General features: G+C 45.0%; 1 protein-coding gene across 2 annotated transcripts in view; it reads right to left on the bottom strand.

The window, feature by feature from the left end:
• The window catches only part of KIAA2012 (KIAA2012 ortholog), a 101,086-nt gene that overhangs the window by 63,468 nt on the left and 15,861 nt on the right, over nucleotides 1-21,757 (bottom strand). The window contains exons 3-11 of one of the 2 annotated variants that reach the window (XM_088022074.1): nucleotides 20,876-21,035; nucleotides 18,659-18,814; nucleotides 14,665-14,807; nucleotides 13,403-13,580; nucleotides 12,631-12,773; nucleotides 9,730-9,883; nucleotides 9,035-9,184; nucleotides 5,315-5,485; nucleotides 2,758-2,865 (exon numbers count right to left, since the gene is read on the bottom strand). In XM_088022074.1, the coding sequence (XP_087878200.1) occupies nucleotides 2,758-2,865; nucleotides 5,315-5,485; nucleotides 9,035-9,184; nucleotides 9,730-9,883; nucleotides 12,631-12,773; nucleotides 13,403-13,580; nucleotides 14,665-14,807; nucleotides 18,659-18,814; nucleotides 20,876-21,035 (1,363 nt within the window). Of the gene's footprint in view, nucleotides 1-2,757; nucleotides 2,869-5,314; nucleotides 5,486-9,034; nucleotides 9,185-9,729; nucleotides 9,884-12,630; nucleotides 12,774-13,402; nucleotides 13,581-14,664; nucleotides 14,808-18,658; nucleotides 18,815-20,875; nucleotides 21,036-21,757 lie in introns of both variants that reach the window. The other variant, XM_028121392.1, reaches the window with a different exon arrangement.

The following is a 21,757-nucleotide window of genomic DNA, read 5'->3' on the forward strand; positions in this document are numbered from 1 at the left end:
AGGGACAGAGGGAGAGAGAGAGAGAATCCTGAAGGAGATTCCCCGCTGGGTGCAGAGCCCCATGGGGCTTGATCCCAGGACCCTGAGATCCTGACCTGAGCCAAAATCAAGAGTCAGACGCTCAACTGACCGAGCCACCCAGGCGCCCCGCAATAAGACACTTCTGAATAAAAAAACTTCTGAAAGAAAACTCCTCTTGTGGCCACTGTGACTGGGAAGAGAGGTGAAGGGTATGACTCAAGGATAAGCAACGCAGAGCGCATATCCACTGCTTTGACTTGTATCCTTCCAAGTGAAGTTTTCCTTTCTTAAGCCTTTGAATTTTCTAAGTGTTGCAATATCCCAACACGACAAAGAGGGTCAAATTCCAGCTCTAGTCTTCGCATCTTTTTTTTTTCCTTCTGAAGGTTTAATTCATTTCTCTAGGCTCTCTGAAAGTAAGATATCATGATCTAATTGCCTGAGAATTTATTTCCAAATAGATGTTGACAGAGTCTGAAAGTCTCAGAAAGATAGACAGATCATATTGTCTCCTTTACTAAGACTTTTTAAATTAAAAAAATACCCATCTATGATCCCCAAAGAACTTTCCTTTGTGGCACCTGCGGTATTCAGTCAATTGACAAACATTTCTTGGACATATGATACAGATAAGAGGCTCTCTAGGACTCATGTAATATTTGGGAACTAAACAGAAAACAGATGCAGATAAAAACAATGATCACAAAAGTGGGATAGAGAGAGAGGAATGGGCTGAGGCAGTTGTATGAGAGGAGGTGGATTTATTAAGGAAACTGTCCCAGAAAAGATGAGTCCTTGCCTGGAGCTTAAAACCATCCTCAGCATCTGTGGGCAATTGGGCAAAGGCTGGGAGGTAAGAGAAGGAAGCCTGAATGTTTGCGCCATTGGAAAGAAGAGAAGAGAGTGGGCCCCAATGTGATGGGAGACAAGACTGAAAGGTAGGGTGGGGAGGTTTGGGATGGATCTGACCAAACCGAGCTACAAAGAGTTTGGTGTAATTGGAGCAAATCCTTTGGAAGAGTTGAACATTTTTTTCAGTATACTGCTTCTCACAATGAAACAAAACAGCAACATACCTTTCCCATTCACAGATACTCTTTGAAGGCTAGATATGGCCTATAGGCCCCTGTAGGGAATATGGGTTTCAGGTTCTGCCTCGACTTCCAGGGCAAATGCCAATCACCATCAAGACCGAAGGAGATCCACCGATTGTATGGGGAGGAAAGACTGGGGAGGGGCCAGTGACTGACTGACTGACTCACTCACTCACTGGTTGACTGATGGATTCACACCTTCAACAAGCTTTCAGGGAATGCCTTTAGGTTTGAGAGGCAAACAGGATTAAAAACACTGTTCATGGGACTAGCACAAGATGGCAGGCAAGTCTCCATTTATTCATCAGAAGTTTCATTTTTCTCTTTCTTCCTTTAGTGTGGAAATCTTTGAAAGATTTTTTCACTGAAAATCGATTGTGATCCTGCTATGTATGTTTCAGGGACTGTGTTAGGTGCTGGGAACACCAAAATGACTGAAACATCCTACTGACAATGTGACAACCAACTTAGAGCCCGAATATTTCCTTTTTCTGCGTCTGACTATTGCTTTGCCAGAAGGGGGGTTATTTCTCCTGGAACAGAGTAGACAAATGCGCAGCAGGTGAACAGAAGCATATGTGCTCTCCAGTTGTTAACCCAGCTGTGTCACACTGACAGTGGCCTCCATCTGTTCAAATCCCGCTTCCACCAAGTCAGAACCAAGTTATTTTTATATTTATATCATGAGATAACCCAAGTGGTGGTGACACTGAATTTGGAACCAAATGCATTCTAGTTTCTGGAAACCCATGTACTAGGCAGCTACTTCCATAGGAATAGACATAACACGTAAACTGTAGCAATGGTCAAGGGCCTTCCCAGCTGCTGGTGGTGGAAGAGTTGATCCTCTCATTTTGGATGGGATGAGGAATCTTGGACATTGGGAGGGACTGACCCAGAGTCATCTGACACATAGATGGATGCAGAGGACAAGCCAGGGCTACTCAAATCTCCTGGCTTTGAATCCACGCTCTTTTTATTAAGCCAGTGGTGACATAACCCACCAAATGAGTGCAGATTTTAATCTCCCTCATCAAGAGGCCTGCTGGGCATACGTCTCGTGCATATACATCATGATGGTTCCTGGGTGGTTGATACTCATCACCCTCTGACTTCACTTTTTTTCCCCCTTTGCAAAATGGCTATTGCCCAGAGCCAGCATCTCTTCTCCAAAAAAGTAACATGCCAGAAGGGTTTTTGGAAACTGCCTTGATATCTGTCAGAAGCCAGATGATTCGCAGCAATGAACTGATGCATATAACAAGGATACCTGATTGGATTACCAATTAGCCATCTCCATCTCTGGAGGGTGGTTGGAAACAAGAGAAAAGGCAGTGTTTAGTTTGGGCAATTACCAAAAGGGCTTATCATTCTCATCAAGGCCTCAACAGAGCACATTAGACCTCCTCCAAGCCATTCCACAGGAACTTCCCTGTCCAGATGCTCCAGCAAGAGCAAACTTGTCATGCAAACATTGGGTTATTGTGTCTGAGCTACAGAAGCACCTCTGTGTCAATGAGGGGGAGAAACTGGCTGACTTGCATCTGTTTTTAATGATGTCTCTGCTGCTGGAATGTTCTGGAAGCTGCAGGTAAAATATTCCCATATAAAAGTGAGACTGGCCTGGGAGGTATCATCTTACCTGTACCTGAAAGAGGTTCCTTGGTTTCGGGATGCCTGGGGAGGAACAGGCAGATGTTTTCTCCATCTGGACCTGGCAAGAAGTGTCCCAGTGTGGGGTCTCTGGAATCTTCTTGAAAATAAGCACAAGCATGACTAGTGTTAGTACCAGTGCAGGGGAGGCTCCCCGAATCCCCAGAGGGCAGATGTCAGTGCACTCAGGTGCTTGCCAGGGTGCAGGCTAAGCCCTACTCCTAGGGTTCAGCAGAGCAAGGCCATCATGTAGGCCCTGCCCTCGACATCAGGGTGAGATGAACAGGGTGGGGCCCCACTAGCCTATGTCATGTCTTTGTGAGAGTCTGGTGAAGAGGCCCCTCTGGACTCAAGCTGCCCTACCTAGATGTGGCGAGGCTGGTGAGGAGCCCCTTCTGCTGGGGGTGTATAGCCCAGCCCCTGGGCCCAAGGCTTGGTGACTCCAGCCTCTGCTTCTTCTTTCCATCATGTGTCTCTATGCAGCATTTTGCAGTACAACCACACCCTATGGACCAATGCTGGGACTGCTTTGTGACTCCAGGGTCCTGAGGCCAATGAGGAGAAGGAAGCTGTGTTTCCCTCTGTTGCTTAGAAGTATTGAAGGTGTTTCTATAACTTTACCTTCCAAGTCACTGAGGCAAAGGGGTCAGGAGTAGAGCTGGCCACCATCCACAGTGGGTGCTTATAAGGACACAGACACACACACACACACACACACACACACACACACAGAAACTCGCACATATTTATAGAGAGGTGTGCACACACATATATATGCAGAGCAAACGCACACACGCACGCACTCACAACCGCATATGCAGGTGTGCACGCGTGTACACATGGACCATGCATGAACAAGGACACACACACATCAACAAATGCACAGTGTTCTCAGGTAGGCACGTATGCATAATCACACACACACACACACATATCTTGTGTATATATATATATATATATATGTATATATATATACAAGAACTCAGGTATAAAAGCTGACACATACCCTCATACACACATGTGCTCTCATACACACATTCATTTATATACACCTACCCAACGCACTTGAGGCTTTAGGCTGCACTCTTATCATAGTCATGGCCCTGGCATTCATTCTAATCAGATTCTCCCTTTATAAAAATGTCCGAGTATGGGTGTGTGTGTGTGTTTGCTGTGGTTGGTCCTGGGCTATGCAACCTCCTAGGAACACCCTTGTTACTGACATGACCATAGCTAAAGTTTGGTTCATTTGTATCAAATTTAACAGAGGATCCCTGCCATGCAAGTGTAAAAGAGAGGGCGTTGTAAGAGAAAGGTTCCGGGCCAAAATAGTTTATAAGTGAAAATGATGTCTTTGGAGAAAGAGAAAGAGGGGTTTGATTTTGACCATTTCAGTGGCAGAGAAGCTGCAGATACATAATGGAGTTACTGATCTACGCATTTAATTTATGCTTACAAGGCTTCAACCGTAGATGCTTGGGGGAGGAGGGAGGGAGAGAGAGATGGGGAGGGAGAGAGGGAGAGAGGGAGAAACTTCAAGAGTGAGGCATGCTGTCCCTGAGTGAGCATGAGATGAAAATGAAAGATACCATACCCGCTGTCTTTGTGGCTCTCGGTTCCCACGTGCCCCTCAGAGTGTGAGTTTCTCGCAGCCCCTAGTGTGATTCGGCTGTTAACAGAGATCCTTTCTTCACATGTCTGGCACCCAAACACATACCAGTCTCCTTCATCTGGTGTTCATCCAGAAACAACAGCCCCACACTCTCACGAAGGAGGGACAGCTGGGTGGCTGCTCTTTCTAGAAAATGGTTTTGTCAGTGTCCAGCACGGCACTTCCGTAAGGGATTTTCAGGGGGTAATTTGGACTCTAAGCAATTTATGCTTTATGAGCTGCCTTTAGATCACAGCCCCCATGGAAGGGATTCCTGCTCTGTCTCTGCATTATTGCTCTTGTATAAGCATCTTAGTCTCCTCCTAGACTGTCAGCTCGTAAGGATAAGAACTTTCAGTGGGCCTAAGTCATAGAGGAAGTGGATTTGCTTTGCCTCGCCCTTCAAGAGAAATCCAGAGTCCTTCTCTCTCTGTGGACAGGACTCAGGCTCTGCACGGGGCTGGAGGGGGGCTTCTCTCCGGGGACTCTTGCTCTTGGCGGGGTCGTGTCAGCAGGTTCCTTTCCCCAGGGAGGGGGTTGAGTATGCTTGGTAAATCCAGGAGCGTGTCTCCCTGACGAGCATAGGGAGCTGTGTCATCACACACTGCTGCCAGGAGTGAGGAGTGCACAGGACAGCCTGGCGGTGCGTGTTGGTGCAGCAAACCCTTAAAACATGTACTGACTCTTTTAGGAATATTCGTGGTGAACATTAATCCCAGACATTGTTGGAAACACTGCTGATTTCCCCCTTTTCAATGGGGTGGCTTTTAGACAGCTTACATCACAGCTGCTGTGTGGCCTTGGCAGATGATTAAAATGATCCCAGAGCCCCAGACAAGCTGAGGAGGGGGGAGGGAGGAACATCTGGGGGAACAATCACCCCAGGAGTGATTACCTTGTCCTTCTGCTGGGAGTACCCCCCTGGCCCTTCTCACATCCGAGGGGCCTATGGAGCTGCTGCAGCTTGATGTCCTGGGGCTGTCCAGGCCCCTCTGGCTCTCTGGACTTTTTCTTCCTTTAATCAGGGACAATGGTGGGGTCACATTCTGGGGTGAGGCATCATCATCTTCTAAAGCAAAAGGAGAAAAAACACAAGTGAGAAAACTTCTGAATCAGCAAGAAAGAGAGAGAACCTCTTTTTCTGACTTGGTTGATGGCTCCTTGTGCTTAGGCTGGTTTATTCCACTCATTCTTCAAATTTGTCCCTCTTTCTAGCCTTGCTAAGGAGTGGAGGCCAAGTGACTCCCTCCCACCACCCATGGAGGCCAAGGTGGCTAGAACAGGGGTCCTTCAGTTGGGGAGCTTCCAAGAACTGGGAGGACTTGAACAGTGGTTGTTGTTGTCATCTTGTTGATGGGCCCCTGAGAGAGAAAAAGGACTAGAAAGGCTATGAGATCCTTCTAGCCCCCAAAACAAAGGCTCAAACTAGAGAGACTCCAGCTTTAGTGCTCATGCGATTGTTGGCTACAGATCCAACCACAAAGCAATTTCTCTAAGCAGAACCAATGATCACATGGCTCCTCAAGGTCATAAAGTACAAAGTAGCACCTTCCAGATGCTAGTTAGAGGGTAATGGGATTGATGGTCATGCTCCAGAAAGCACATCCCGCCCTCCACTTCTGTTCCCTTTCTCCAGTTATTTTTCAAAATCAGTAGGGACTACTCTAGGAAGGGTGAAACCCAGTAATCTAAGTGATTGAGACCTTGTCTTAATCTCAGAGAGTGGTCTTTATTTCATATTCAACACACTGTTGCTGTTGTGTTTAAAAGCTGGCTTCACACATAATTGCAAAGTATCCCAGGCTACTTATTTATTTCAAAGGGAAACGGTATCTTTTTTTTTTAAAGATTGTTTACTTCTTTTTTTGTTTTGTTTTGTTTTCTTTAAAGATTTTATTTATTTATTTGACAGAGACAGAGATAGTGAGAGCAGAAACACAAGCAGCGGGAGTGGGAGAGGGAGAAGCAGGCTTCCTGCCGAGCAGGGAGCCTGATGCAAGGCTCGATCCCAGGACCCCGGGATCATGACCTGAGCCGAAGGCAGACACTTAACAACTGAGCCACCCTGGCGCCCCGGGGAAACGGTATCTTTACAGTGGAGAAATCTAGTAGACACCACCTTTAAATAAATAATGAATTCTAACATCCCCTATAATGAAACAATTGATAACAAATGAAATAAATAGGAAGGGATATTTCCTGTCTCTTGATGTGATATGCTGAGAAAGACGTATCATGACCTACATACTATTCTTGCCAAAAATGTTGGATCTGAATCTAATCACAAGGAAACAGACAAATCAAAATCGAGCATAATTCTGAAAAGCAACTGGCCTATCTTCTTCAAAAATGTTGATGTCATGAAAAACAAGATTCTAAAGACATGGGACAATTAAATATGATACATGATCCTGAGTAGAATTCTGGATTGATTGGGGGGAAAAACTACAAGGAACATTATTGGTATAATTATGAAAATTTGAATATGGACTATATAGTAAAAATAAATTTTCTTGAGTATGGTAATTGCATTGTGGTTATGGGAGAAAATCAGTGCTCTTAGGAGATATGTGCTGATAAGGGAAGAAATATACAAAGTCTGCAATTTAATCTCAATGGTTCTGCGATAAAATATGTATGGCATATGTGTGTATATAAAATCTGGCTTTATTTTTATGATATTAGAGGTGAGATAATCTAGGGCTAAGCAAGTAAGTGTGTACATGCAACCTCTGGCAATGGGACAATCCTGCTTAGTAGCTTTAAACACCCTTGCCCCAGGAATCTTCTTTTTTTGTTTAAGTTTTGTTTATTGGGGCACCTGGGTGGCTCAGTCAGTTAAGTGTCTGCCTTCAGCTCAGGTCATGATGGCGGGGTCCTGGGATCGAGTCCTGCATCAGGCTCTCTGCTCGTGATCTCTCTCTCTCTCTCATGTCCGCTCTCTTAAGTAAATAAAATCTTTAAAAAAATAAAGATTTATTTATTCATTTTAGGTAGAGGGTAAGGAGAAGGGAAGAGGGAGAGGGAGAGAAAGTGTCAAGCAAACTCCATGCCTGGGGGGAACCTGACATGAGTCTGTCAGGACCCTGAGATCAGGACCTGAGCTGAAACCAAGAGTCATATGCTTAACTGACGGTCACCCAGGCACCTGTCCCAGGAATCTTTGTAAGAAAGAGTACCATGCAAATCTTACCTCTTTAGACTCTTCTTTATGCATCTACCACTAGGTTGGGTCACATACTGAACTAGCTAACACCAAGGATCAGGGACTTCTTAGACCAGCTTCCTCTTGGGGCAGAGGATGGACAAGCTCTAGATCCTTGGTGGACATGGCAGCTCAAAACAGGTGGAGAGCCGTGTGAAATGAGGATACCAAAGATGAAATTCACTGGAGTTGCCATTGATCCCAGTGGCTCAGGCCGGGCACTGGACATTGTTGTTTTTTTTTTTTTTTAAGGAAACTTCAGAGCCTTTAGGATGTTAACTCTCACTTAAGAGAAAGAGTAAACAAGCCCCTGCTCCAATAATCAAAGGAAGCTCTCAAAACTGAAACATCTCAAGAACATCTTGACCTGCGCTCATTGTTTTGTTTATTCTGAAAGACAGTAGAGTGTCATGGACGGGAGGACGGATTCTGGCCCCAGAAGGCCTGAGCTCCAGCCCCAGCTAGGCCACTTGTATTTGTGTGACCTCAAACATATAACTTATCTGTCAGGGCTTCAGTTTTTTTGTTTTTTTGTGTTTTTTTTTTTTTTTTGAAGATTTTATCTATTTATTTGAGAGAGAGAAAGAGCACAAGCAGGGGGCTTGTGCTGAGCAGGGAGCCCGACATGGGCTTCATTCCCAGGACCCTGAGCTGAAGGCAGATGCTTAACTGATTGAGCCACCCAGGCGCCCCAGAGCTTCAGTTTTGTGATCTGTGAAATGAGGGTAGGGTTGTTGTGAGGAATAAGTGAGATAAATTGAGGATGGTGCCTGGCACAAAAGGAGAACTCCAAAAATATGAATGCTCATCTTTCTACTTCTGATTACCACTAGTCAGAGATCACTTAGCATTTGTCATATGGTCATTCTGCCCTTTGGAAAGGAGGTTCAGTTTTCTGAAAATGAGGGGCTTTCAAAATATGATGCGTTATTTCCAGCCTATCAACACATAACAAATACACTTAGATACACTTATGTGTATAGTTTCAAATGTCCATATGACGTTTTGAAAAATTGGAGTGAAGTCTTTCATTGATGTTGTGACTTTTAATGAATAAATACATATTCCTAAGTTGATTAGAAATGAAATTTCATTGGTTAAGAACATAGGATGGACTACAAAGTGTGCAGAAATGTTTAGTAAGTTGGGTGCTGTTTTATATCTACAACCAGAAACTATGAGTAGGGGATGATTCAGTGAGTAAGTTGCATGCACTAGACACTAAATTGGTTTCATTATAGCACTTTGGCTAAGGCAGGTGCTGCCTGAACTAAGTCATCTTCAAGTGGCAGGGGACGAGCTAGCCTCCCTTCCAGCCTCCTTTTTCATGGCTGAGGACTCTTGTGTGTCTTGCCTTGCTTCCCTTCGGGGTGAGAGTCCTGTGGGGTGCTGGAGGGAATGAATAGCTACCTTGATGTGAGAGCATGTCCCTGCCTGTGTCCATTGGGAGATGCACGGTTAACTCCCTTGGCTTTTCTAAGGATGCATGCTTCAGGGGAGATTTCTGTAAAGGCCTGGCCTTTTCTTCTGTTTCTGGTCCTGGCTCAGGGTGTGGAGCTCCTAGGAGACAAGGAGAAAGACAAGTTTTGTAGATGTCTGTGGTTTTTGCCAGTTGTCTCTTCTTTTGGAGGCCCATCTCTCCCCTGCTCACGTATGTGGTTTGGGTGGAGCTGTGTCTCCTCCCTGACTCTGGGGGTAGGCATGCGGCTGAAGCCTAGCTAATGAGCACTCCTCACTGTCTGAGCTGTGGTGACTGGGTCCAGGTTGGGCATACAACCCATGCCTGGCCAATGAGAGGCAATTCTGGTACTTTTACAAGAGCTTTCAAGGGGCATATCCTTTCTAGTCCAGTTAGCAGGTGAGAGGTTAGCATGAAATTGCAGGAGGCCATCTTTGCTACCATATGGGGACATATGAATATGACCAGAAGACACCTTCTTCTAGATTTGACCCCTTTTCTTCCTTTAAAAATCATTCTCTGAAGAGGATAGCCCTGGGGAGGGTCAACCATGATTTAGGAGAGTGTTACATTAGGGAGACCCCCATCCCAGTCCTTACCGGCCTGCCTGTGTTCCACGAAGAACGCCCAAACATAGGGGACCTACCTTTTCTGTGTAGTTTTTCTTTTGGGGGCTGTTGAGTATGGAAATGAATCTCCCCTGGGAAGATGAAGAGCTCTGCTGGAGGTTCACTCCTCAGGGGGTCCAGGACTCTGGGCTGTTCTTCTGAGAGAGGGGGTAATTTCAAAGCCTTTGGCACCTGGAGAAAATTTTTAGAACAAAACAAAACCCGACATGGCAGGTATTTAAAAACTGCTGCTTGCAGAGGACAAACGACACTGTATCTTCTTGTAAATCTGGTACCAGGTGCTGCTGGGTGTGATGCAGCTTCAGTACCCACGGCTGAGAAGTAGAGCCAAGCAACCCCTCAGCTAGCTGTCTGATCAAAGCAGTGCCGCTTCGCTTTTTGGGAACCTGGCAATGCCCCTCCCTTAATCCAGCCTCTCACTCCCCTGAGAAGTATAAACGTGATAAATTCACCAGCCTTCGAGACAAACTAGTCTTTCTTTGTCTTGCAGTCAGGGAAATTAAGCCAGATTAGAATAATATAGCTGAGATTTCCGTGTACAGAGAGGGAGGAACCTCTACGTATGTTGCTAAGGGAAAAAAAAAACAGGGTACAGAACATTGTGCAACCTTTAAGGTTAAAAAGGGTAGAAAGCAGGAATATGCATTTGTGCTTGCTTACTTTATGTAAAACTCTCTAAGCTTCAAATTCTTTTTCTGTAAAATGGAAGTAATCATACTTCCTACCTCATAAGGTTGCCGTGAGTAGTAAATGAACTAATTACACGTAGTTACGATCGTGTTTGGAATTAGAATTTTTTCTATATTTCTTTGAGAGTAGACTCTTCTCTCATTAGGTTTAATGTCCAATCTTGCCACTTGCAGGATATCTAGGTGTCTCTACATCTCTGCGATATGAACAGAGCTAAAAATGAATCACCATGTGACAGAATCAGCAACAACTTTAGCCCAGTTTTTTGTGTCCAAAAAACCTCAATACATGTGTGTGCGTGGATGTGTGTGTGTGTGTGTCCAGAGAGAGAGAATGAGACATTGGGGTAGTACTTAGAGCCTCCTCTTTCCAGTTATTCAAAAGTTGCTGAGGGGCATATGGGTGGCACAATTGTTTGAGTGCCCAACTCTTGGTTTCGGCTCAGGTTGTTATCTCAGGGTCTTGGGATCAAGCCCCATGTTGGGCTCCATGCTCAGCTCGGAGTCTGCTTGGGTTTCTCGCTCCTTCTGCCTCTGCCCCTCCCCACCTCTCTCTCTCTCTCTCTCAAATAAATAAATAAATAAATCTTTAAAAAACAAAAGTTGCTGAAAATTTCTCCTTTTAGTTTGTAGCTTTTAACATATGAACTTGCCTCTGTGAGATGTACATGTGTGCTGGGTTTCAAGGAGTTCAATTTCACAGAAGGAAAAATAAAAACGTTTCTCGTTTTTTTTTAGTGTTCAAGGAGAAAAAAAATGATCAGAAACACACGTAAGCATCCTCCATGTTTAGAGGTGAATGAGGAAGGAAATGCAACCAAGTACATGCAGGGAGATTTTTATGATTTTAAGACATTAAGAAAATGATTAATCAAATGCACACACATAGGATCTTTATGTTCCTGGAGACCTTCGCTGCCCAGGTACCAGCTGCCCACCAACTGCCCTTTTCTGAATACTGACCTTGTGCGTGGTGTTTGACAAGGTTTGCATTGAGAAATCTATGTGGAAACCCAAATGATCTGTGTGAGGTATGCTGACAAACCAATCCTTAATTTCTTTATTCTAATTAAAACTTTACAGAGTTTTAATATAGTGGAAAATATTGCCTTCCTCTGCTAACCCATATACATGGGTTGGAGGAAAAGACTCCTGTCCTCTGAGCCTGGCTTGGTTCTGGGCTGACCCGGGGTATGGGATCGAGGGCTTTCCTCAGGCCTGCAGTGACTCTGGCAGATCAGGCCTCCTGTTTACTCCTGGTCCAAAGGAACCTGGGAAGACAGAGGCCCTTCTGGTGTGGATGGGAAGGTTTTGATCAGGTTAGACACAGGAAATCTGAGAAAATCCCGAACACGTTGAAAATAACCTCCTTCATTTGCATCAGGAGCACCTGGAGTGCCCATGGCTCCTCCAGCGCCACTTCAGAGACTGTGAATCCCCACAACGAACTAACATTGCTATCGTTCCCAGTCCAAGACTAGATACTTCCACGGGAATGCGTCATCTCATGTTATCCTTCCATCTGCCTGTGGGGTGGGCATTATGGTCTGTATGCACAGAGGAGGTCAGTGCAGCTCAGAGGGGTGGGTGACCTGCTTGAGTTCATGCAGCTGCTACAGGGCAGAACATTCCAGAGCCCCTGCTTGCTCCTGCTCGGCACAGGTACATTCAAACCCCCGAAGACCCACATAGAATTGCAAAGCAGGATGAGGCCAGAGACAGCCAAGAACATTCCTGAGGGGAAAAGGTGTACTTGACTTTTGAAAAGGTTGGTAAAACTGCCAAATTTACTGTACGTTTTCAAAGGTGACAGGTCCTTAATTAAGCAAAACCATTGCTGGATTGATATCGCCAGCATTTTGAATTTGAAGTGGGTCAATTGCTTGCAAGTTCAAATTCTGTCCTTATATGTTTACAGATAAGCCCCAGTCCCTTAATAGCACAAGGGACTCTGTTGCCCCCAGAGTGTGGTAATATCATGTGCTCTAAGGTAGAACTGGGGGGGGGGGGCAGTTGAAACTCCTTGTACTTCACTATTTTCAACATTTAGTAAATTGTAACAGTTTTATTTCAGCTCCACATGGTGAGCTCAATAGTGAGTAAGGCCAGTTCTCTGTTTGAGACATCATCCCTTTGAGTTGCCTCGTTCCTAGACTGAGATTAATCTTTTAAGGGCGAGCACACATGTGCACGGGCACACACACACACACACACACACACACACACAACCTTTTTCTTCTTCACTTCCCCAGCTGTGTTTTTCTCCGAGCCAGTAGCAGGTGCTATAGGAGGGAAAAGGCATCTTTCAGCAGGAGGCTCCTGTAACAAGTGGCAGCTTCTGCCCTTGTGGAGTCTTATATTCCCTTGTCTGTCTGTGGAAACAGGGTGGGAATGAGAACTTATTAGTTGCAGGTATGAGGATGGACAGTTGACCTTCAACTTTTATCACTTTTGGGTTAACAGGAATAGAGGCAAGAACAGGCACTGAGCCAGGGCTTTAGCGGAGGCAGGTTCAGGGAGTCCTAATCTCATTACCTGGGTTGGGTTCTTGCTGGCAAGTCGGGTGATGGAGAGAATGATAATGATAATATTAACAGTTAACATATATTAAGTGCTAAATATAGGAAAAGAATGATACAAAGTATTTTACATCCAGTAAAAGTCACCTAATCCCCATAATAGTCTTATGAAGTTATTATTGTTATCCCCATTCTACAGGCAAGAAAACCGAGCCTCAGCAAGACCAAATACCTTGCTCAAGATCACAACTAGAAAGTGGGAGTAATTTACACCCAGGCAGTCTGATTGCAGAATGTGTGTGCTTGAGTACTAGGCAAAAAGGAGGCCGGGGGTCTTGTTGCCACCTTCCACTGGACTTTGGTTGTTACCTTCTAAGATGAGAGGCCCGAGGAAGTGACTCTCAGCATGCCTCAGTGTTCTCAAATGAACTCCGCATGATTAGGGTTACCCAGATTAACAAGCAAGACATTTGGCTTCTTACCGCTGAGATCTGCCTTTCTATTGGGGAAGGCCCCTCCAGAGAATGTAATGTGGGATTTGTCACTCAGGAGCCAAGAATGATCCATGTGGGCATGCCCAAAGGTCCTTCGGGAGGTTATGTTTTCATTGTGGCTCTCCTTTGAAGTGTGTATACGATGGTGATTCTCTATTGACGTGTCCTGGGGAATGACAGATACACATTCCTATAAACAGGCTTTCTAAAGAAACAGAGCAGGACAGTCAGACCTTGTGGCTAGACTCTTGTTGCAAAGAAGTCTCTTTTGCAGCTTAGGAGGAAAAACAAGGTTGTAACAGTATGATCTCTAATGCTATTTGTTATAATAAAACATTGTATTATTGTGAGAGCAAGAATGAACTTTAACCATGCCTGACACACAATGCTTTCTTTTTTTATTTCATATAGTGCTTTTCTGCAAAAAAAAAAAAAATTAAAAATCAAAATGAAGCTCTAGATCCTTGTCTTTATGCATTATAAATGTCTCTCCCTCCTGCCCTTCTCCCCTGTGGCACCTCTCTTCCCCTCCTTTGCAGCTCACAGTGGCACGTGACTTTCTTGTCGGTCAAATGAGCTTAAAGACAGGAGCATGTGTTGTCTATGTTGCTCTGAACCACTGTCATCTTGTACATACATTCACACACACACACAGGCCTTAGAGTTTAGGAAGCATGTTTATATTCTAATGCATTTAATCCTCATAGTAGCCTAGTGAGTATGTATGGTAACAGCTCCATTTTACAAAGGAGGTAATTCAGGCTCTAAGTCAGTTAATGTTCTTTATCGGGCTCACCACGACTTGTCAGACGCAGGACCCCAACCAAGCCTTTTCCAATTCTAAGGCCAAAAGCTCTTTTCTCTAGAGAAGATGACAGCTGCCTAGATGGGGTGAAGAGTGTAGGGGGACTCTGTGGTTAAGTAAGTTTGGAAAACCATGGGTTAAAGTTAAACCAGCTACTTCACCTATAGAACTTCCCCAAATGGTCCATATTCAAATGTGTCCTGTGACCCTCCAGGAGGAGAACATGGTACACAGCATTTCCCCAAGGTATTTGACCAGGAAAATCTTTTTTTTTCATCGAGCCACTGGCAATGTTCCACATGTGACACTTTGGGGAAACAGTGGTCAATAGGCTCGAAGTCCTCTTCCCTTCTCTGGAGGAACCCCAAGGAGCAGTGAAGGGAGGGCATATCCCCTCTGAAGTCAGGAGGAACAATGACAGAGGGCAGCCCATCAGAAATGGTACCTCTGCCTGGGTTTCGGCTTCTTGCCACGGCTGCTTCCTGAGCTGTGGCAAATGAATCCTTTGACTGCTGTAGTTCTTGGCTATGGAGCCCTGGTCCATGCGTCCGCTAGCCCCAGCTTCCCCTCCGGCCAGGCCCTGCTGACCTGCAAAGGTGAACAGCGGGTCAGCCCTGTAAACCCAGAAATGGGCATGGTGCTATTAGCTGCTTCCAAGCTGCCTCCCTTCTTGCTCTTCTGACCAAAAGTGTTGATGGAGGCCCTTGTACCTCTTCCCTCCTTATTTCCGTATTTCTGCTAGTGCCTTCACGGAAGTGGCGGCCAGGTCTATAGAACAGAACTGCACTCGAATCAGGAGGCTCAGGATCGAGTCGTCATTTATTGGACTCAGTTTCCTCATCTGTAAAATGGGGATACTAATTCCTTGCCCTTGATTCCTCACACAGTTGTCTGGAGCTCATACGAAATAATGAATGTGATGGCCCTTTGCAAACTGAGGGACTGGAGGGTTACCGTGGTGTGATGATGGTGGGCTCTTCGGCAGCCCTGCTCTGTTGTCATTGAGATGCTCAGTCGGAAGCACTTGATTTCCTGGGCTGCCTGCTGGTGTTTACTTGTGGGGAAAAGCTCTGCTGAATGCACTGTGATGGACGGCTGCTTAGCTCTCTGAACTTACCCTGTCTGTGCAACCCTCAGGAAGGATCTGAGTCAACAGATGACTCCAGCATAGTTAACAAATCATTCATCGATGGGGTAAAGGGTCCTGCAGCTATTTTCATCACTTACTCAAGGTAGATTTATTGCTGAAGCGATCTGGCAAAACTTCCTTGTTTGGAGCTGCTTTAGCAACACCTCCACTCTCGGCATGCTGCTCTGTGGAACAATATGGGGCTGTCTTTCAACCAGGGGCTCTGGAAGCCTTTCAGGGGCCCTGTATATGTTGGAACTCCAGACTTCTGGAGACTCCCAGCCAGCCTCACCTTCCCTCTATACTCCCTAACCCTCGTCATTCCCTTCCTTGGTGTCATCGGGTCAAAAGCCAAATGCCCAATTGTGAGGCTACTCCTTCCCTCCAGCTCTCCTTCCTTTGCTCATTGGCTCCTGACAGTTTGGGGGTCTGAGCCAATGCCAAGAATGTGGGTGGAACAGAGGCAGACTCAGGCTCAGATTTAGAGGGGTCTGCTCAGGTTTTAGTGGCCCAGGGAAACCTGACGAGCCCTGGGGACCCCTCAGCCTGGGGAGGCTCAGGGCCACACAAGGCCTACCTCAAGAGGACCTCAATGCCATACAGGGTGTGGCACTAAAGACCTTTTTGTGTATTCTAGAATGATCCTTTGGGGCCAAGCCTGACTTCAGGTCCATCCTTCTTGGTCAGATTCACCTGGAACCAAATGCATTTCTGAGGGTAGAGGAAGTGAAAATCTGGCCAAGTGACCACTCACTCAGTGAAGAGACTTATATGGTACACTATCTGAGTTGCGGCAGGGGGCACTGTGGGTAGGGGAGCATTCTTCCCTTTGGCTGTATCCCAGGTGATATTGAGTATATGACTCAATCTATGCAAGGGAAACCAAGATTTTTCTTAGTAAACATCATCTCTGGCTCATTTGCTTATGCTTAATAGAAGCAGGTATGCAAGCAAGGTATTGGAAGGTTCAGTTGTTGAAAGGAGACCATAAAACTTGGTCTCTCTGTCTCAAAATATGGATTCAGATTACCCAAATAATGTGAATTGGAGTAGCAATTTAGAGGTCTTAGAGAGCTTTTTTTAACCTCTGTCCTCTTCTGTGATTTTTTTTTTTTTTACACCAACCCAGAGAAGGTGGAATGCAGATACCATTACTTCCATTTTACAGATTAGCAAACTAAGGATGCAGGGAGCATAAGTGACATGACCAACATCACATTGTTGGGGATATGTTATATTTGCAGATGGGACTTTTCCTACTTTTCCAAATAAAGTATCTGGGAAAAAGAGGGAGGCCAAGGGGAGATGAAATTAAAACCAATAAAACCATCAGTCAGGGTTCAAGTTACAGCCTCTGAGCTGTTTTTCTTTGCAAATTGATTTTTGATCCTTGTGATCATGAGCAATGGGCATTGCAATTAGTTAGTAATTATGCTTAAATACACAGGGTAGGGATGTCTACACTAGCATTTACTGAGCACTTACTATGTGCCAGATACTGCATTATCCCGTTTAACTCCAACATCCTACCCGGTGAAGCAAAAGTGGGCGTGGTCATCTCCATTTTATAAATGAGGATGCTGAAGCCCAGAGAGGTCACATGGCTTGGGATCTGGTGCTAATGGCCACATGTTTAATTACAATTCTATATGGCCTCTCTGTTTTCTTCCTGATTGTTACAGCTCCTTGGCATATGGCATTAATAAAGGAAATCACTTGATCCCTTTGGTGTGCAGTCTTGATCTACTCCCAAAACGAAAGTACTGCAATCCCCTGTCTAGTATTTATAGACCCTAGGGCATTGAAATCTAAGGATATTAACTGGAGGCAGTAGGATTTTTGAAGAGAGAGGGCATAAGGCAATGTCAAAATGGAGTGCCACCTGGGGAAGGACAGAAGGTCCCAAAACAGGAGCATTACCTGGGCAAATTCACCCATTCCCAGGACACGGATGGCCAAGAAACTTGATCTCTTTAGTGTCCCAGAATCAACTGGTTTCAGGGATGTTGATCCACATTAGCAAAGTGTATAGAGACTCTATAAGCCAGGATATTAATTTACAAAGAGCAATACAGTTGCCTGACCAGCATATTTCCTGTATATGAACTATATGTGGATCAGGTTATGATCAAAATTCCCTGGTTCCAGAGTCAAGACTTAAGGGAGGTATATGGCAGGAATGTTTAATGAGAACCTGCCACATTCTTCTTCATTCATTGGATAGATCAGATATTCTACTTATCCTGACAGATCCTTTCCCAAGGACAAGAATTGATTAGGCACTATCATTATTTCTGGAAAATTCCTTTTTCATTTCAGAAAAATTAACTTTATATTATGTTAAGCTCTTGTTCTTTCCTTCTCTTTTCTCAAGAACCCTGGCACTAGCCAATGTCTTATTCTTTGTCCATTGGTGCTACTCAGTCATCTTTTCCTATCTCCCTTAGCAAAGGCAATTTCTGGCTCTTTTATTGCTTCGAGTTCCCAAGAATAACTTTGATAAGTAAACCCCATAGTACTGAACAGCTTACAGACAATTCACAATAATCTTCTGTACAGTAATAAGGCAGGCCTTATTACGTTCATTGCAGAGATGAGCAAACAGAAGCTCAAAGAGGTTAAGTGACTTGCTCAAGATCTTACATCTAGTAAGAGATAGAACAGGCATTCCTCCAACGCCTGTATTTTTTCTTATGATATTGCCACAAAACCATAGAATTAAAGAATGTTAGAGTAGAACAGGCCTACGAAATCATCTAAAATCTAGAGTCTAGGCCTGTACTGTTTAATACAGTAGCCAATAGCCACATGTGGCTGTTTACCTGTATATTAATTATAAGTAAGTAAAAATCAAAAACTCAGTTTCACAGTCGCACTTCCGACATTTCAAGTGCTCAATAGCCGCATGTGGCTAGTGGCTACTACTTGGACAGCATATATTATAGAATAATCCGTCATTGCAGAAAGTATGGTTGGATAGTTCTGGTCTAGACTCTAAAGACAAAGAAACCCAGAATCCCTAGACTTTATTTTGGGCAACTCCATTTTAAAGGGTTAAAAATCCAAATATTTGATGGGGCGCCTGGGTGGCTCAGTCGTTAAGCGTCTGCCTTCAGCTCAGGTCATGATCCCAGGGTCCTGGGATCGAGCTCCGCATCAGGCTCCCTGCTTGATGGGAAGTCTGCTTCTCCCTCTCTACTCTCCCTGCTTGTGTTCCCTCTCTCACTGTCTCTCTCTCTGTCAAATAAATAAATAAAATCTTTTTAAAAAATCCAAATATTTGAGATCTGGTCATAAAATCAACATGTACCTTGTTCAAAAGATTTTCCTTGTTGAATCCAACATGGAGGGAAGACAGGCAGGAGATGGTATTTTGGGGGTACACCTGAAAGATCCTGTTGTGACCTGAGATTCTTTGGTACATTAAGTTGACCGTCCTGGAGCAGCACAGAATCCTTGATGTACCCTGAAGAGTAGGTCAGGAGTTATTGGTAGAAATAGTGGTCACCGGTCCAGAGGTCTTGGAGATGACTACAAGGTCCCTCACTTACACTAGTCTTGGCTTTGGACATCGCCCGTTAAAGAAGACAATTAAAAGATGGGAGGGATTAAAAATCAGATAGAACCCATAGAGGGTTCTCTGTTCAGTGTCTTGGGTGCTTCTGGTCCTGTGCCACATGTGTGCTTCTTTCACTTCACCATTTCCAAGAACTGGGTCTCCCTGGTGGAAGAAGCATGGATGCTTCTTTGGGGTTGGGTGAAAGGCTCCTCCTGCTTCAAGAGGAGAATCCAAAGGTTTCTCCTGGATGTCTCCTACTTGGTTCTGTAGGCCCCATCATTCTCAATTCAGTCATTCTACAAGTATTTATTGGGGTTATGGTTAATATGGGCCGTTTTTAGAGGCGCTAATAGGCAGTTGGAAAGACAAAGCTCTCCTGTGCTCAACTGTGTGGCCCCAAATATCAATGTGATAGAAGGTCAGAAAATAGGGAGCTCAATATTGGCTGGCGTTGTCAGAGAAGCATTTGTAGAAAATGTGGGCCTGAAGGGTCTGAAGGAGTTATCATAGGGGTGGCAAGATGGGACCAGAGAATATACACTAACCTACAAAGGTAGTGAGCTCTGTGATGTGAGCTCTCTGGCAGAGGCCATTGGGCCGATGATCTCATACCACAGTATTGCTATTGTTCCTCCAGCTTGAGGGTCTCGCCATCAAGAGGGGCTTTGGTGATGAATTATGGCAAGGGGCCCAAGAATGCACATACGCATGAATCTTTCCTTAAACTACACATTGTAGGCAAATGACTTCCACAGAGGGGTCTGAGACATTTTTTGATGTTAAGTGGGGCTCTTGTCCTTGAAGGTGTTGGGCCTAGGCTATGGGACAGTGGCCTGCTGTGCCCTCTGCCCCACCCAGTGATAAACATATCTTTGGTTAAGAGGCTCTTTCTCACAAGTGTTAAATAAATGGAACTGCCTGTAATCCTGGGCCTGTCATGAAGGTAAAACCAATAAATGGACAAACCCATATCTCATTTTCCTTCAAGTCATCACTTACTGGGGAGAGAGCTCTTTTCTCTCCTTTCCCAAGGTAAACCTATAAAGCAAGATGCAAGTCAGTCTTCCTTTGGTCCTGTCTGTGCTGAAGAAATGGCAAACACCCAATGGGCACTGGCAAATCCTACTTCCCACTCCTCTCAACCCCAACAGGTTTGCCAAATAAAATATGGGATGTCCAGTTAAAATTGAATTTCAGATAAACAATGAATACTTTCTTAGCAAAAATATGTACCAAATACTGCAAGTTTAACTCTTTGTGTCTGTGTGTCTGTGTATGTCTGTGTGGGTCTCTGTGTGTATGCACTAAATCTGGCAACTTGAATCCCCAACAGTTTCCTGTTTTCATTTTTAAGCCTTTACACAGTCCGTTTGGGGTTTCTGTTCAGCAGAAGGGCATCTGTCTCCTCAGTGGATGGTGCTGGTGAGCTGCCATCTTTAAGAGGAGGAGGCCTAACATTCCCACTTCCTGGAGGATCTGAGGTCACCTCAGGAGGGCAACTAGGGAGTGTTGGGGTGAATGTGGAGCTGGGGGTGTGGGGAGGATTGGCCTTCTGGTCCCAGCTCTGCTTTTGGCTGAATGACTGTAGACAAATTACTTTGCCACTCCCCACCCCCCTTCCTTATCTTGTAAAAGAGAGGGATTGATCTGGAGGATCCGAAGTCCCTTGGTGGGGAAGGTTGGGAAGAAAGTTCTGCTTGGGATGTGGAGTATGAAGGTATGAAGGTCCTGAGAGGAGCTAGAGAGAAGGCAAGACTTCAGGCTGTATGTTCCTCTGCAAATGTGCGGGGAGGACAAAGGGCAAAACGTATGGTAGAGGTTCTCAGCTCCCAAGCTTGAGCACCTTTGCCTTACCACAAAGTTGTACCTGAAATTCTAGGGTTTCAGGACTTAATGGAAAACACACTCTCACATCAGAATTCAAGGCAGGGCATCTCAGTGCGTATGTCCTCCCATTGCCCCACTGACCTGCACACTGGAGCCTGTACATGGTGTCAGGGGGCCATGTCCGCAAGAGGCCTCGGAGGTATCTCTTGGCCGAATACCCAGGCTGCATCTGCCGTTGGCCCTGGCTCTCTGGTTGGCTTCGGAAGTGGAGGTACGGTTGCCATGCTCTGTCCTGCTCCCTCTGTGGGGACACCAGTCAGGAAACAGCATGGCTGCTGAGTCCTGAGCCTCCCAGTGATGCATGCTAGTTAGTATAATCCTCATCAGTAATCTGGGAGACTCCTGGAAGGTGCCTAAAGGCACCTGGAACAGATGCCTGAGCCAACAGACATAAACCAAGAGCCCACAGAGCAAAGTTCTGAAAGGCCCCTGAGGATTTGCTGTTGGAAGGAGAAATGAGAAATTCCAGACCCCATCTTGAGACAAAGCATCAGAAAAGAATAAGAGCCTCAAAGAAAACACATTACTTAGTTTAGCCTGTGGAAATCATTTTAGTATCTGAAAAAGTGGTCCTGTAGGGTAATGGGAAAGTCAGCTCAACAAGTCAGTATCGGCGGTCAATGTTTGCAATATGAATAATGGGACAGACAAACTATGTTCATGTTAATGGGTAGCTTGGCATTTTGAAAATATCTGGCTCTGCTGCATTTCATTTCAGCCCAGAAGAATTTTCTGGGAACTTACCTGCCAAAATCAGTTCCACTGTGCAAGACATCATGGGGAATAAATGTGAATAAGAACGTCTTACACTTAGGAGGGGATATATACTCTACAAAGAACTTTCACCTCATTATAATCCTTTAATGTGGGCAAGCTAATACTATAATTACTCAAGTGATGCAGAACTCTCTAAGGATGATCAGTTAAGAACAAGAATAGCAAACATGAGGACTTGTGTTGACA

Source organism: Eumetopias jubatus, unplaced genomic scaffold (genome assembly GCF_037043125.1).
Source record: "Eumetopias jubatus isolate StellerSeaLion01/CBP00866 unplaced genomic scaffold, mEumJub1_p1.0 scaffold_3, whole genome shotgun sequence".
NCBI lineage: Eukaryota > Metazoa > Chordata > Mammalia > Carnivora > Otariidae > Eumetopias > Eumetopias jubatus.